Source organism: Callorhinus ursinus, unplaced genomic scaffold, assembly GCF_003265705.2.
Source record: "Callorhinus ursinus isolate GAN/ISIS: 27379988/994484 unplaced genomic scaffold, GSC_fseal_2.0 scaffold72, whole genome shotgun sequence".
Classification (NCBI taxonomy): domain Eukaryota; kingdom Metazoa; phylum Chordata; class Mammalia; order Carnivora; family Otariidae; genus Callorhinus; species Callorhinus ursinus.
In genome coordinates this window covers 273,058-285,997 of record NW_027397134.1, presented here as the reverse complement: position 1 = coordinate 285,997, position 12,940 = coordinate 273,058, and the positions used below count along the sequence as shown (strand labels likewise).

The window sequence follows — 12,940 nt, the reverse complement described above, 5'->3', positions numbered from 1 at the left end:
GCGCCCTGCCCTACCCAACACTCAAGTACATGCCAATGGCAATGGTGTCCTGCTGTGGGAGGAGTTTCCTCTCCGCCACTGAGCGTGGCACCAGCCAGGATGGAAGAGTCTGGATGTTGACAGCCCCAGAAATAGCCTCAGGCGAGGGCAGAAGGGAACTGGAAAATTAAGTACTCCAGGTTCCTTGCCCCTGGGCCAGGACAAGTCAGGGGTGATCTATGCCACTTCCCAGAGGTATCCAGCAAGAAGAAGCCTCAGAGGCCACAGGGGAACGGTTCTCATTAGCCTTCCCCTTCCCTGCCTCACTTCTCCACTGGGACCCTGCCAGGGATCACCTTCTAAAATAACTACCTGCGGGACACCTGGGTGGCTCAGTCCGTTAAGCGTCCGACTCTTGATTTCTGCTCAGGTCACGATCACAGGGTCGTGAGGTCGAGCCCTGTGTCGGGCTCTATGCTCCAGAGGAAGTCTGTTTGTCCTTCTGCTCCTCCCCCAGCTCATGCTCTCTCTCTCTCTCAAATAAATAAATAAATAAAATCTTAAAAAATAAAAACAAAACAACTGCTTGCAAGGGTCTGCTTCTACGGAAACCCAAACCACCACAATCCCACAAAAGAGGGATTGGCCATGAGACTCACGTAAGATTGCTCCCTCACTCATTCAACAAGTATTCCTTGCATGTTCACAAAATGTCATCCATGCAGTATGCTGAATATGACAGACAAGATAATGACCTGGAAACAACACATACAGGAACGGACAGTGGGTGCTCAATGAACGATTATCATCATTCTGGGCCAGAGGTTTCAAACTGGTGGCACATGGACTAAATGGAGCCAGCACGTGTGAAGAACCAGCCGGGCCTGAGTGGTAGCTGCCTCCGCCCCCACCCCCCAGGAATGAGCTATTTGCCACAATCCCCACCACTCCCTAGAGTCCCACACCCAGCCTGACTCCATTCATTTACATACCCACCTGGCCCACGTGGGATGGGAGTTTGAGACCCCTGGCCTATGTGTCTAACCAACGTTTTACAAAAACCAAAACAGCCTTCCTGCTCACCTTCTGACCATCTCGAGTCCCCGACTCTCGCCAGCAGGGCCCCATTTTGGTCTCCTTGGCCTCAGAACTGTCTCCAGGGAGGCTCGACCGCCCTTTGGGCTGCTCTTGCCTCCTCTCTCTGGCTTCCTGCATGACAGACAGGCCCTCTCGGACTTTGGCAGGGGGCCCCTTCTCCGAAGAGGCCCTCTTGACAATCAGCGGCGACCTGCCACAGTCGTATGGGTGATCACCCCGCTGGACCGCACTGTCCTCCTCTCCTCTCCCGATGGATTTCCTTGGGGTCCCTTTCTTCTGGTCAGTGGGAGAGGATCTAGCCAACACGCTGGCCCCACTGCTCAGATCCTCCCAGGGAGTGGGCTTTGGCTCGTCTGGGGAGTTCGGATACTTTGCACTCTGAGGTTTACTAACCAAATCCTTTCTGTCACCCTCAGGGGTTCCCAAAACTTGTCTCCAGGGACCTGCGGGGCCAGAAGAGGCCCCTGGATACTTTTCATTAGGAGCCGAGAGTGGCAGAGCCCACAGAAGAGGGCTGAGTGTGGGGTTCGCGGCTGCCCCCGGGGCATCTGCTGGCTGCTTGCCCAAGCCAGGACTGGAACCGTGGTTTGCTTCGGCAAAACTGGCTTGTTTCCGGGGACCCTCAGCTTCAGACCTCTCCTTCAAACTCCTCCTTCTTGGGTCCACCCTGCCTTGCCGGCCGGGCCTCTCCAGAGTCGAGCCACCGGGTGCTGCGGGCGTCCCCACCGCTGACTCCTGGCCCTCCTGCTTCTTGTAGTCTGCCATCAGGGCGTCAATGTCGAGAACGCTGGATCTGTAGCCATCTTTGATGTTCCCTGGGACCCTCGCACTGACCACCTCAGGGTCCCTTCTGATGAGGAGATCACTGGCTTCCGGGTGGCTTTTGGGGGCATTGCTGGGGGGTGTACTGTTCCCACTATCCTTCCGATTGTTCTGAAAACCAGTGCCATCTTCTGGTCCCCGGCGGACCCATAAAGCATCAGCATCCATGCATCTTTCACTAGAAGGATCCAGAGTCCTGCCCCCAAGAGGTGATGGGTGGTCTGTTGGCTTCGGAGGTTTTGAACAGCTTGCGCTGTGGCGCTCTTTGCCCTTAGCCCAGTTGTCACTGCCCTTGGCCTCCAGTGGCTCGTCATGGTTAAGAGAAACCAAGGTGGATGTTAGAGGACGAGGAGAAGGAGGCGGGACTGTTTTTCTAGAATGTTCCATCAAGTTTTCAGGCCCTGACTTAACAACGCTCTTTGCTTTTTGAGTATCGGGAACCTGATATGTCACTGCAAAAAATGTCGCCCTGGGTTCCAAAGAGGACCCCTGCTTCACCGCTGGCCGAGTCGGGTCTTGGGAAGCACCTGGGCTCACCTCCTGGGTCTCCACCCTGCGGTGGGATAGCTCAGGTTTTCTTAAGGCACTGGTGGTGGGGCTCCAATGGTCTGTTCTTCTCTGCTCCACCTTCCAAGAGTTTTCTGGGGCCAGGAGGCTGAATTCATCAAACTTCACGTCGTGGGGCAATGTCCGCCGCCGCCACCTCTCGAACCTCTGGTCCAGGGGACCCACCTTCCGCATCTTGGCCTCGGGCTCCGGTGCCTGGGCCGGCCGTGGCTCACCCTCACCAGCAGCCACAGCGAGGGGTCCCTTCTGCACCCGCTCTTCTGGATGCGACCGTGCCTGGAAGTCAGACGGCTCGTCCTTACCCCTGGGAGGAGGATCCAGAAGGCACCCCCAGGGGGGACCCCTTTCTCCCACTGAGCTGCAGCCTCCTGACTTATTCCTGGCCTCATCAGGCCCTTCCTGCAGGGCCTCCCAGACGGCGGCCTGGGTGGCCCTCCCAGAGCTGGCTTGGGGGCCACAGAGCCTGGCTGAGCGCTCGCTGTTGACCTCGGGGCCCGGTTCTGAGCCTTTCTCTTCACTGGCCACCACGGTGACTTTATGCCAGTTCATGGTCACCCCACCTGTCCATTTGGGTGACAGGCAATTGCCCCCAAACGTGTCCTTCGGCTCTCGGAAGTCCGGCTTTGGCCCACTGACTTCATGAGTCCCTCGAGCTTCCCAAATCACACTGGCCCTTTGGACAGACCCCGCCTGACCTCCCAGCCTGCACTCTGGGTCAGCAGGGGTGACCTCGTGGGACTGCTGCCTCCCCTTCGGGGAGACCTGAGACCTGCCACTTCGCAGGGTCACGGCTTTTTCCTCCAACGCCGTGGAGACAGCCTCACTGTGCACACGCTTGCCCACCGTGTGCACGATGTCATACTTGGGCTCGACCCTCTGGGATGGGGGAGGATTTTCAGAGCGTTGGAGGAAGGGGTTTTTATGGCGTTTTTCATCCAAAGGGTGTTCTTCCAGGAAGGGCATGTGATACTGTTTGGGTTCACCATTCGAAAGGGTGGTCCGTCCCCATTTCTCGGTATTGGTATTTTCAACCCATCTGGAGTTCTGTTTCATGAGGTTTGTGTTTTCCGGCAGGTCCTTCCCCAGCCAAGAGCTTCTCTCATGCCTGGGTCTGACTTCTGAGACATGGGCATCTGCCACATCTCTGCGGGGCATGGCCGAGGGACAGTGTCGCGACTGGTCAGCCACTGTGTGTCTCTCCACGTGATGCTCAAACACTGTGGCCCACACGGTCTGGAAGCTTCCATCATCTTCTGGAGTGCTGTCAGAAGGGCTCAGAGCCCCCACCGAGCTTTTACCCCGACAGTTGCTGGGGACTTGGTTAGAACTGTCTTTCCACTCTGTCTGCCTAGACTTCTCCCGGAGTGAACCAGGCTTCCAGGGGCTTCTTGGGAGGGATGCTCCATCCACACCATGCCCTTCCTTTTGCTGAAAAAAAAAAAAAAAAAGAGAAACAATCCAACTTAAGTTAAGGGACTTGAAAGAGAAAGGAAGCGGTGAGATGATTCAAATGGCTGCTTTTAAAATCACAACTGTGAGATACCATAAAATTCCAAAGACTGAACACACCCAGTGTGGGTGAGGATGTGGGAAAATGGACACTCTTGGATACTGCTGGCAAGGACGGAAATGGGTACGACTTTTGGACGGTTCAGTATACATGCCATGATCTTAAAATACTCATTTCCTTTTAATCTGGCCAATTTCCTCCCAAGACTCTTTCTTGGCCCAGATGCCCAAGTTTGGCTAAACAAGAGCGCTCGGGGAGCACTGCTGAGAGAGAGCGCAAACGACACAGAAACAAACCGAAATGCCCAGCTGTAGGGCTCAGGCTAAATGAGCTCCAACATAATCCAGACAATGGAATGCCACAGGGTGCCTGGATCCTGAAGGGGGGTGGCTCCTAATGTCACATCTGACAACACACAAAACACTGTGGTGTGGGTGGGAGAAAAGCAGACTGTGGAACAGGGTATTTATAAAACAATACCGTTTCTCATGGAACACTGCATCAAAAACTAATGATGTAATATATGGTGATTAACATAACAATAAAAAAAATTAAAAAAAAAAAACAATACCGTTTCTAAACAACTGTGTGTGTACATGTATACACGTGTAGATAAACAGCAGAGAAAAGACAGAAATCAGACTGTGAGTAAGGGAGTGGAAAGGGGACGAAGGCATGAGGAGGAGAACATCGTTTTTCCTCTTGCACACTCAGTTCTGTTCGATTTCCTAATATGCGTGAATTCCTTAAGTCATTTCTTGGTCTAGAAAGAAGTCTACTTCAACAAGGTAAAGAATTAACCATCTAACCCAGCAATCCCGTTCCTGGGGAGATACCCCAAAGAAGTGAAAACAGGGGTTCAAATAAAGACTTGCACACCGATGTCTACTGAAGTATGATGTACAATCACCAAAAGGTGGAAACCACCCAAATGTCCACCAGAAGAAGAACAGATACCCAAATTGTGGTCTATCCGTACAATGGGATAGTATGCAGGCATAAAAAGGAACAAAGTACTGATTTATGCTCCAATGGATGAACCTTCAAAGCATTATGTTGGGGCGCCTGGGTGGCTCAGTTGGTTAAGCGACTGCCTTCGGCTCAGGTCATGATCCTGGAGTCCCTGGATCGAGTCCCACATCGGGCTCCCTGCTCAGCAGGGACTCTGCTTCTCCCTCTGACCCTCTTCCCTCTCGTGCTCTCTATCTCTCATTCTCTCTCTCAAATAAATGAATAAAATCTTAAAAAAAAAAAAAGCATGATGTTAACTGAAAGAAGCCAGACACAAAGGGATAGGTGTTTTGTGATTCCATTTATATGGAATGTCCAGAATAGGCAAGTCTGTAGGGACAGAAAGTAGGCTCGTGGTTGCCAGAGGCCACAGGTGGGAGACGGGAAGTGAATGGCTGGCTCAGTCAGCAGAGCGTGCGACTCTCGATCTCCAGGTCATGAGTTCGAGCCCCACGCTGGGTGCAGAGATTACTTAAATTGAAAAAAATAAAAATATTTAAAAAATAAAAAAAAATTAAGAAAAAAATAAAAATAAATAAATTCTGGAACTAGATGGTGGTGGTGGTAGTACAACACTGAGAATACACTTCATGTCACTGAATTATTCACTTTAAAATGGTTAGGATGGGGGCGCCTGGGTGGCTCGGTCAGTTGAGCGTCCAACTCCTGATTTCGGCTCGGGTCCTGATGTCAGGGTCCTGGGATCGAGCCCTGTTCAGCGGGGAGTTTGCTTGTCTCCCTCTTCCTCTGTCCCTTCCCCACCTCGTGCTCGCTCTCTCTCTCTCAAATAAATAAATCTTAAAAAAAATAAAATTAAAATGGTTAAGATACACACAGGGTCACAGTTTGCTAATCTCTACTGCAGATGCTGGAATGCCATTAAAGAACTGAAAATATATTTTCATTTGAAGTTTTTGTTTACATTTGATTACATAAACTTTGCATAAATAATATATGAATCCATTCCTTCTAAACAATACAAAGCTCAAGTCCTTTTTGAGACTTCAAATATCCAAATACCAGGACCCTTCCTGGATAACAGCTGTTATCAATGGGGAGCAGGATATCCATGAAGAATTTTCCAGAACTTTCTCCTAGTATGTGTGTATGTGTGTATTTTTATATATGTGTGTATACATACGTATAAAGACTGTTTTTAAATTTAAAAATATATGCATTGTTCTTTAAAAAATGAAGATTGTATATTTTATGTTATGTGTCTTTTACTACAATAAAAAAATTACCAAAAGAAAAATCTATTTACAGAGATCAAATCTCCGTATTAAATAAAGCAAGGGTTCCTTTATTAACTTTCATTTCTTGAAAGTTTTCTCACACATACAAAATTATAGAGAAGATAATAAATTCACCCCAACCCATTCCCTCAATTCAAGGACAACCAGCATTTTGTCCCACTTGCTTCACAGGGTCCTTTTCGTTCCTGTTCTTACCACTATACCATTTTAATGTGAATATAAGAGGCTTTACTTCAACTGGACCCTCTCTCAACGGCTTTCAAAGAAGTGACTCAGAACATCCAAGGATAAAAAGCAGGGCAAACCCCCGCCCCCAGGAGTGGTGGCACTGCCCTTCAGATCCAGCTCCCCCGGTACAAACGCTCTTGCCACCAAGCTCTGGTGTTTAAAAGTCCGCATAAGTATCTTAAAAAGTGAAACCTACAACTACCATACTACCCAGCCATTCCTAGGCATTTATCGAAGAGAAAAGGCAATAGATAGCCCTACAAAGCCTTGCCCACAAATGTTCAGAGCTCTTTTACGTGCAATAGCTCCAAAATGGGAAAAACCCAAATGTCCATCAACAAGGCAAAGAGATAAACAAATCACAGTCTACCCACACAATGGAATGCTACTCAGCGACAAGGAGGAATAAACTATTGATACACATGCACATACAACATGACACAACTCAAAGTAATTATTCTGAGTGAAAGAAGAGAGGTCCAAGAAAAAAAAAAAAGCACTGGTTGCATTTATAGAAAAATCTAGAAAAAAATCTAGAAAATGCAAACTGATCCATAGGAACAGAAAGTGGATTGGTGGCTGTTTGGGGGTAGGAGGAGGGGCCAGGAGTGGTTACAAAAGAAGAAACTTGCAGGTGCTGGAGATGTTCTGTATCTTGATGGTAATACATTTTCACCGAGTGCAACATGTATATGTCAAAACTCATCCATGCACACTCAAAATGGGTACAGTTTCCTGTACATCAATTATACCTCAAAAAAAGCTGCTTTAAAAAAATTAAAACCCTGCATGAGGCATCAACCACAAATGGGTTAGACCTAGTAGTTATTTTATGAGCTTCTCCTTATTAAATAAGATTAAATAAAAATACTTTTAAGCAATTCAGTTGCTGGTAGTTTCCCTCCTTCAGCTACTGCTAGGTGACAAGCCAAGGTAGTTGGGAACAGGGACCATACTGAGGGAAACTGAAGGAGTTTCTATGAACAGTTTTAACCTAAATTTTAATTTCTTAATAAAGCAGGCATTCATACTTAAGAAAGCCAGGTCCCTCTTGCTCTTTGCACAGGAAAAACTAAAAAATAAAACCTGGCAATTACATCTGTAAACAATATTTAACACGAAGGAGTGCAGAATCACAAACCCAAAAGGGACTTGAAAAGTCCCAGCATTAAAGAAAAAAAAAATGTTTCATTCTTCATGAGAGGCTTCTGATTCTTTCCCGGGCTCTCTTTCCAGTAAGGGAAGCTACCCACTGGAAAACAAGATGTGCCAAACCGGGGGGCTCTTTACCTTTTCTCCAGGTTCCTTAGGAGGCTCGCCACTTAGCTCAGAACACTTCTCATACTTGACTTCACTGCTAGACGCTGGACTCGAAAACCTGGTACAGAGATCCACGTTACTTGTTTGGGGCCAGAATCTGTGACTCCCTCCAGCCCACACCCTGTAACTAGCTCAGGAACCCAGGGGTGAGATTAGCATTGAGATCAACAAAGCAACACCGCCTGGTTTGCTTTGAGAAAAGATGCGTCCTTTCAGTTCACCAAACCCCCCCCCGGCCCGGTGGGGGACGGCTTACCTTAAACACAGCATCGTTGGGTACCAGGAGCCCCAGGCTTGGGTGAAGGGACCTGGGTCCTAGTCTGCCTATACTGTCTCCCCACTGCAGGAGCTTGGGCTGTGCCTGTGACCTCACGTGAGCCTCTGTCTCTTCATCTATAAAACGGGGATAATTAACACCTCCCCATTGTCTTTTGTAGGGCAGAGAGGAGGCTACCCAAGGCCCTAATAGCTATGTGAGGGCGTTTAGGGAAGAGTAAAGATGCCCCAGGAGGGATAATTAATGGTTGTTGTTAGCAATCCCAGGCACAACAGAAGCCCCACCACAGACCTGCCACGGGACTCAAGGGTGGTGGGTCGTCATGGAATGTGTGGGGGCACGGGCCTGTCGCTGCCTCTCTGGGTAAGCTTGGCCAAGTCATGGTCCCTCCCTGGGCCTCAGTTTCCCCACTTGTCAAGGGGAAGAGAAAGAAAGGGTATTCTGGCGCTAGAACGTTCTCATCTCTGAAGAGCTCCCTGGAGTGGATGTCTAATGGTGAATTCGGGGCTGGGGGCTACAGAGACAAGGGAGGGGAGAGAAATAAACCACTTCACCTGGTCCCACTCTACAGTCCTCCAGGGTCTGCCTCCCAGGAGGCATGAGGCCGTGGGTGTTATTCCCACACTCAAGCCTCAGTTTCCCCATCTGTCAGATGAGAATAATCCGAGGCACTGGGAGGACACGGGAAAAGGTGTGTGAGGTCCCCGGGATGGGCACCTCTTTCTCTGTTATCTTAACTCGGGCCTGGCTGCACATGACAATCACTTGGGAAGCTTTTGCAAACAACTAAGATATGAGCGTCCTCCCCAGACCAATGGAATCAGAATCTCGAGTTGGGGAGGAGGGGGGGAGGGTGCGCCAGGCCTCAGGATTTTTTTCCAGATGATTCTCTCTCTGCTGAGAGCCACGGGTCTGACCCTGGCCCAGCTGGCTGCCCTGGTTCCCTGGGCCCAGAGGTGACCCCTGGAAGCTCCGACCTGACAAAGGTATGTCAGTGGCATGTGTATCATTAAGGAGCTGGTGGCCACACCCAGCGGCATCTCCCTGTTGAAGCCGGGAAGCCACTTGTGGGAAAGCAAAAGAGCAGGAGATAGCAGAGGCCGGGGGAGCTTAGAAAATCCTCAACTAACAGGATTCATCGTGTCATATGGAGCTACCACGTAGTGATGGCTTCCCATGGGCAGAGTGAGTCACAGCGTTATCTGTGAGCTTTTGCCTTAATCCTTCAAGGAAGGTTTCCGTTTTAAAGACAAAGAAACCAAGGCTCAAAAGGGGAAGGGACTTGCTCAAGCTATCTTGACCCATTTGATTTTACTTGGGGGCCACTCATGGAGGCTCAGGCCATAGAGTAACGTCCTCAGGGCTTCTGGAAAGGCAAGCTGAGCCAGGGACCCAGGCCGTGCTGGAGTTAAATGGGGCTCCGGACTTCCTCACGGTACTTCACCTCTCCTATCCGCCTCTGTGAAATGGGCACGATACCTCCCACCGCAAAGTGTAAAGAGGAGAAAGGACAAGGAAATGGAGCTGATGGCACACACTGAATCTGGAGGGGGGCTGTGTTACCTCTCTGCACCTCAGCTCTTCGTCTGAGAAATGGAAGCTAAGGCCGCCTCCTCTTAGAGGCTGTGGGTAAATCCAGAGGGGGGGCGCTGTAAGGTGCCTAGCGTGGAGCCTGGCACCCGGTTCCCTTTCCCGAGGGGCCTCTGGTAGGCGGTCTGAGGCAGCTCAGGGCTGAGCGAAGCCCGTAGAACGTTCCCACTTACAGTTTAGTCAGATCCGCTGACAATGGCCGTGCCTGGAAAGTCTTCCTCCTGATCTCCGGCTTTGCCTCCGAGCTCTCGGCAGCCCAGCCTTTGATCCGCTCCTGGACACTCACACCCACTTTCTCAGGCTCTGGGGCAGCTGACGGGGGCTCAGGGGTGGCCAGTGGGGGTCCAGATTCTGCTGCCAAGGCCAAGGTGCTCTCCTCCCCGAACAGGCTGATGCGCTTCTTGACACTGCCCCTGGGGGCCCATCCTCCCTCCAGCCGGCTTTCCCCGTCAGTTGCTCTGCTCTTGACCTCAGCAAATTCTTGGTCTTTCCCCGGTCTGGGCAAGGGGGACAGGGGCACCTTCTCCGGCTCCCTGAGCAGCTTGGCTTTCTCTTCTCCGGGATGCTGGTCATCCGTGGGGGTGCCCCTGGCTGAGCCCCCTGCAGTTCTGAGGCTGTCTGTCTCTGCCTGCTTGTAAAGCACCTTCTCCTTCTGTTCTCGGGTCTTCTTGGCTACCTCCAGGAAGTCTGAGTCTGAGTCACGAAGGCGAGGGTTTGCTCTGACCAAACACTCCATGTCCACTTTGGGCTCCGGGTCGGCCCTCTCCGGGCCCCGACACTGGACAGTGGACCCTGTGGTGGCCTCGTCGGCCACCTTCTTCAGCAAGGCCTCTTTGCTCTCAAACCGGGCCGTGAGGTCCATGGACAGAGGCCTGGGCCTCCTCATCCATGTCTTCTCAGGCGGGGTTGGGGGCGCCTTCCCCGCCGCGGCCACCCCGCCAGGGCCTGGCTTCTGAGGCTGAATGGAGTCGATGAAAATGGCCGACACAGGCCTTCTCCTCAGGCGAGGCTTGGGCTCCAGAGCGGGGTCCCCCGTGTCCTCCACACTCCTGGCCTTCCACAGAGTCTCATTTGGGCCTGTCTCCTCTTGGGGGGCAGCTGGCTTGATGTCCTGTGACAGGGAGGCCGGTCGGGGAAGGGTCCCAGGCTTTCGGGAAGGCAGGGCAGGCTTGACGGCCACCTCGGGCCGGGAGCCCAGAGCGGGCTCCTGACACACACCCGTGGTGGCCTCCCGAGCCCCCTCACTGATCCCCTTTCCCAGAGCGGGGCCAGCTTTGGTGGTCTCAAAGACAATCATGGTGCTGGATCGGGGCCGCGGGAAGGTGGCCTTGTTGAACAGAGACGAGCTTCTCCTCAGGCCCTCCCCGTTCCCCACCTCCTGCCCCACCAAGCTGGGCATCTTCTCGCTCAGGTCCCTTGCCACCACGTCCCGGGAGCGCCCACAGGGAGGAGACGGGCTAGTTGGGCCGGGCCCCAAGGATGGGACAAGGGATTTCACATCCGCGGCCGTCTCCCTGCAGAAGGGCTTGGGGGCAAGTCTGGGCAGCGGCAGTAAGCGGGCCGGGCTCCTAAGGGGGCTTTTTCCTTCCAAGAGCAGCGCTGAGGGCGCCCCGGGGGTGTCGCCAGCCTGGCAGAAGTAGGTCCGCTTCAGGGTCTCCTCCTTGGAGATCTCGCCGAGGCCTGGCACTCCTGTCAGGGAAGTTATGGAACCGACCTCGACCCGAGTCGCCATTGCTACAGCTGTGGATCCATGGGGATTAAGAACATCCAAACTAGGGAAGCAACCACTAAAAGGAAAAAAGCAAAGGAGAGGAAAAAAATAAATTTAAATCTCAGTGTCTGAGTCTAAGCAAAGCGTTTTGGGGGAATGGGCCCAGGAGGCTGGAGGCTTGGATGCTGGATGACCACTCTCCACTGACCTCACTGGGGAAGCCCGGGGCCGGCCTCTCCACCTCTCTGAACTCCGGGCCATCTCAGAAGTTTGTTCCAGCCCCAACGGTCGGGAAAGGGTGGCGACATTCTCTAGGACCTTCCCCACTCAGCTAGTCTCAAGGCCAGCTCTTAGTAAAAAGGGATTATCTTTGCTATACAGAGAAGGAAACCAGCTCAGAGAGGCCAAGGAACGGCCTGATGTCACTTAGAGAGTAAGGGGCAAAGTCGGGATTCGAACCCAGGTGGGACTCCAAACGCACACCACACACTCCCAGCAGAGGCCCCGGGGAGAGCACCCTCACGGTCCCCTCACTCTCGTTACCCCCAAGTCATTTCCCATTTCGGAGCCTGCCCACATCAGGCATCTCTGCTGACCCTCCTCACAACCCTGTACTGAGCACCAAGCACAGGGAGGGTAGGGGACCAGGCCCAGCACACACAGCTGTACCAAGAGCTGGAGTCCCTGAGGTCACAGAGTCGGTTAGTGGTCCCCAGCCCCACTGGACTGTCCCTTATCTCCATTCTCCCACAAACACCCTTCCAGATGCCTTTGAACAAAAAGCCTTTTTTTTTTTTTCACTCCACCTGCTGTTTTTCTTGGTTTGCCTTTGGGTTCTTTTCTGTTGAACACCTATTCCGTGCTGGCTGCCTTCAGAGCCTCTGTAAGAAGAGTAACAGCTAACCATGAGGGCTCACCAGGAGCGGGGCCTCGAGGTAAGCCAGGCGCTTCATATGTTTTATAAATCACATCCTCTTTATAACCCTACGAGGTGGGTGTGATGATCATCAAACCGCATTTTACAGCGGCTCCGGCGTAAGCCCCTTGCTCATCCAGCTAGGAGCTGTGTCCTCTCTTATAAATCCCGCACAACCCTGAGAAGCAGGGGTCATCACTATCATTACGAGGATGAAGAGTAAGGGACCAGAGAGGTCACCCGACTTGCCAACATCACACAGCTGAAACTCAACTTCATGTCCTCACCCCACTCAACCAGGCTTCTTAAACATCACATCGTATTCTTTCTGGTCTGAAAAAGTGCCAGACAAGTCACTGTTCTTGATCCTCCCCCCCGCCACCAGCCTGCCCCCACTTTCATGCCCATGTTCCCTGTCCCTGCAAAAGCTGCCCCCAGCCTGCCCCCATCTCGATGGACTAAAAGTAGAAGGTATTTCAGTTAAACGCGAGCCTCCTGCTTCCCTTCCTGGGGCCCCACTCTGCTGCCCCCAGCTCTGACTCACTCAGCAGCCTGCAGGAAAGAAAGGCAGACAGATTTTGATATTTTCTCTTCCTTACACGCTCGATGGTGCTAACAGATTTCTTCTCCCCAAAACCAGAGAATGCTGTCTAGA

General features: G+C 52.0%; 1 protein-coding gene across 5 annotated transcripts in view; it reads right to left on the bottom strand.

The window, feature by feature from the left end:
• The window catches only part of KIAA1671 (KIAA1671 ortholog), a 186,798-nt gene that overhangs the window by 119,611 nt on the left and 54,247 nt on the right, over positions 1–12,940 (bottom strand). For 3 of the 5 annotated variants that reach the window (XM_025858253.2, XM_073886760.1, XM_073886759.1), the window contains exons 3-5: positions 9,832–11,445; positions 7,762–7,849; positions 1,063–3,894 (exon numbers count right to left, since the gene is read on the bottom strand). In XM_025858253.2, coding sequence (XP_025714038.1) covers positions 1,063–3,894; positions 7,762–7,849; positions 9,832–11,390 — 4,479 coding nt within the window. In that variant the 5' untranslated portion in view covers positions 11,391–11,445. Of the gene's footprint in view, positions 1–638; positions 735–1,062; positions 3,895–7,761; positions 7,850–9,831; positions 11,446–12,940 lie in introns of all 5 variants that reach the window. The other 2 variants (XR_012376414.1, XM_073886761.1) reach the window with 2 other exon arrangements.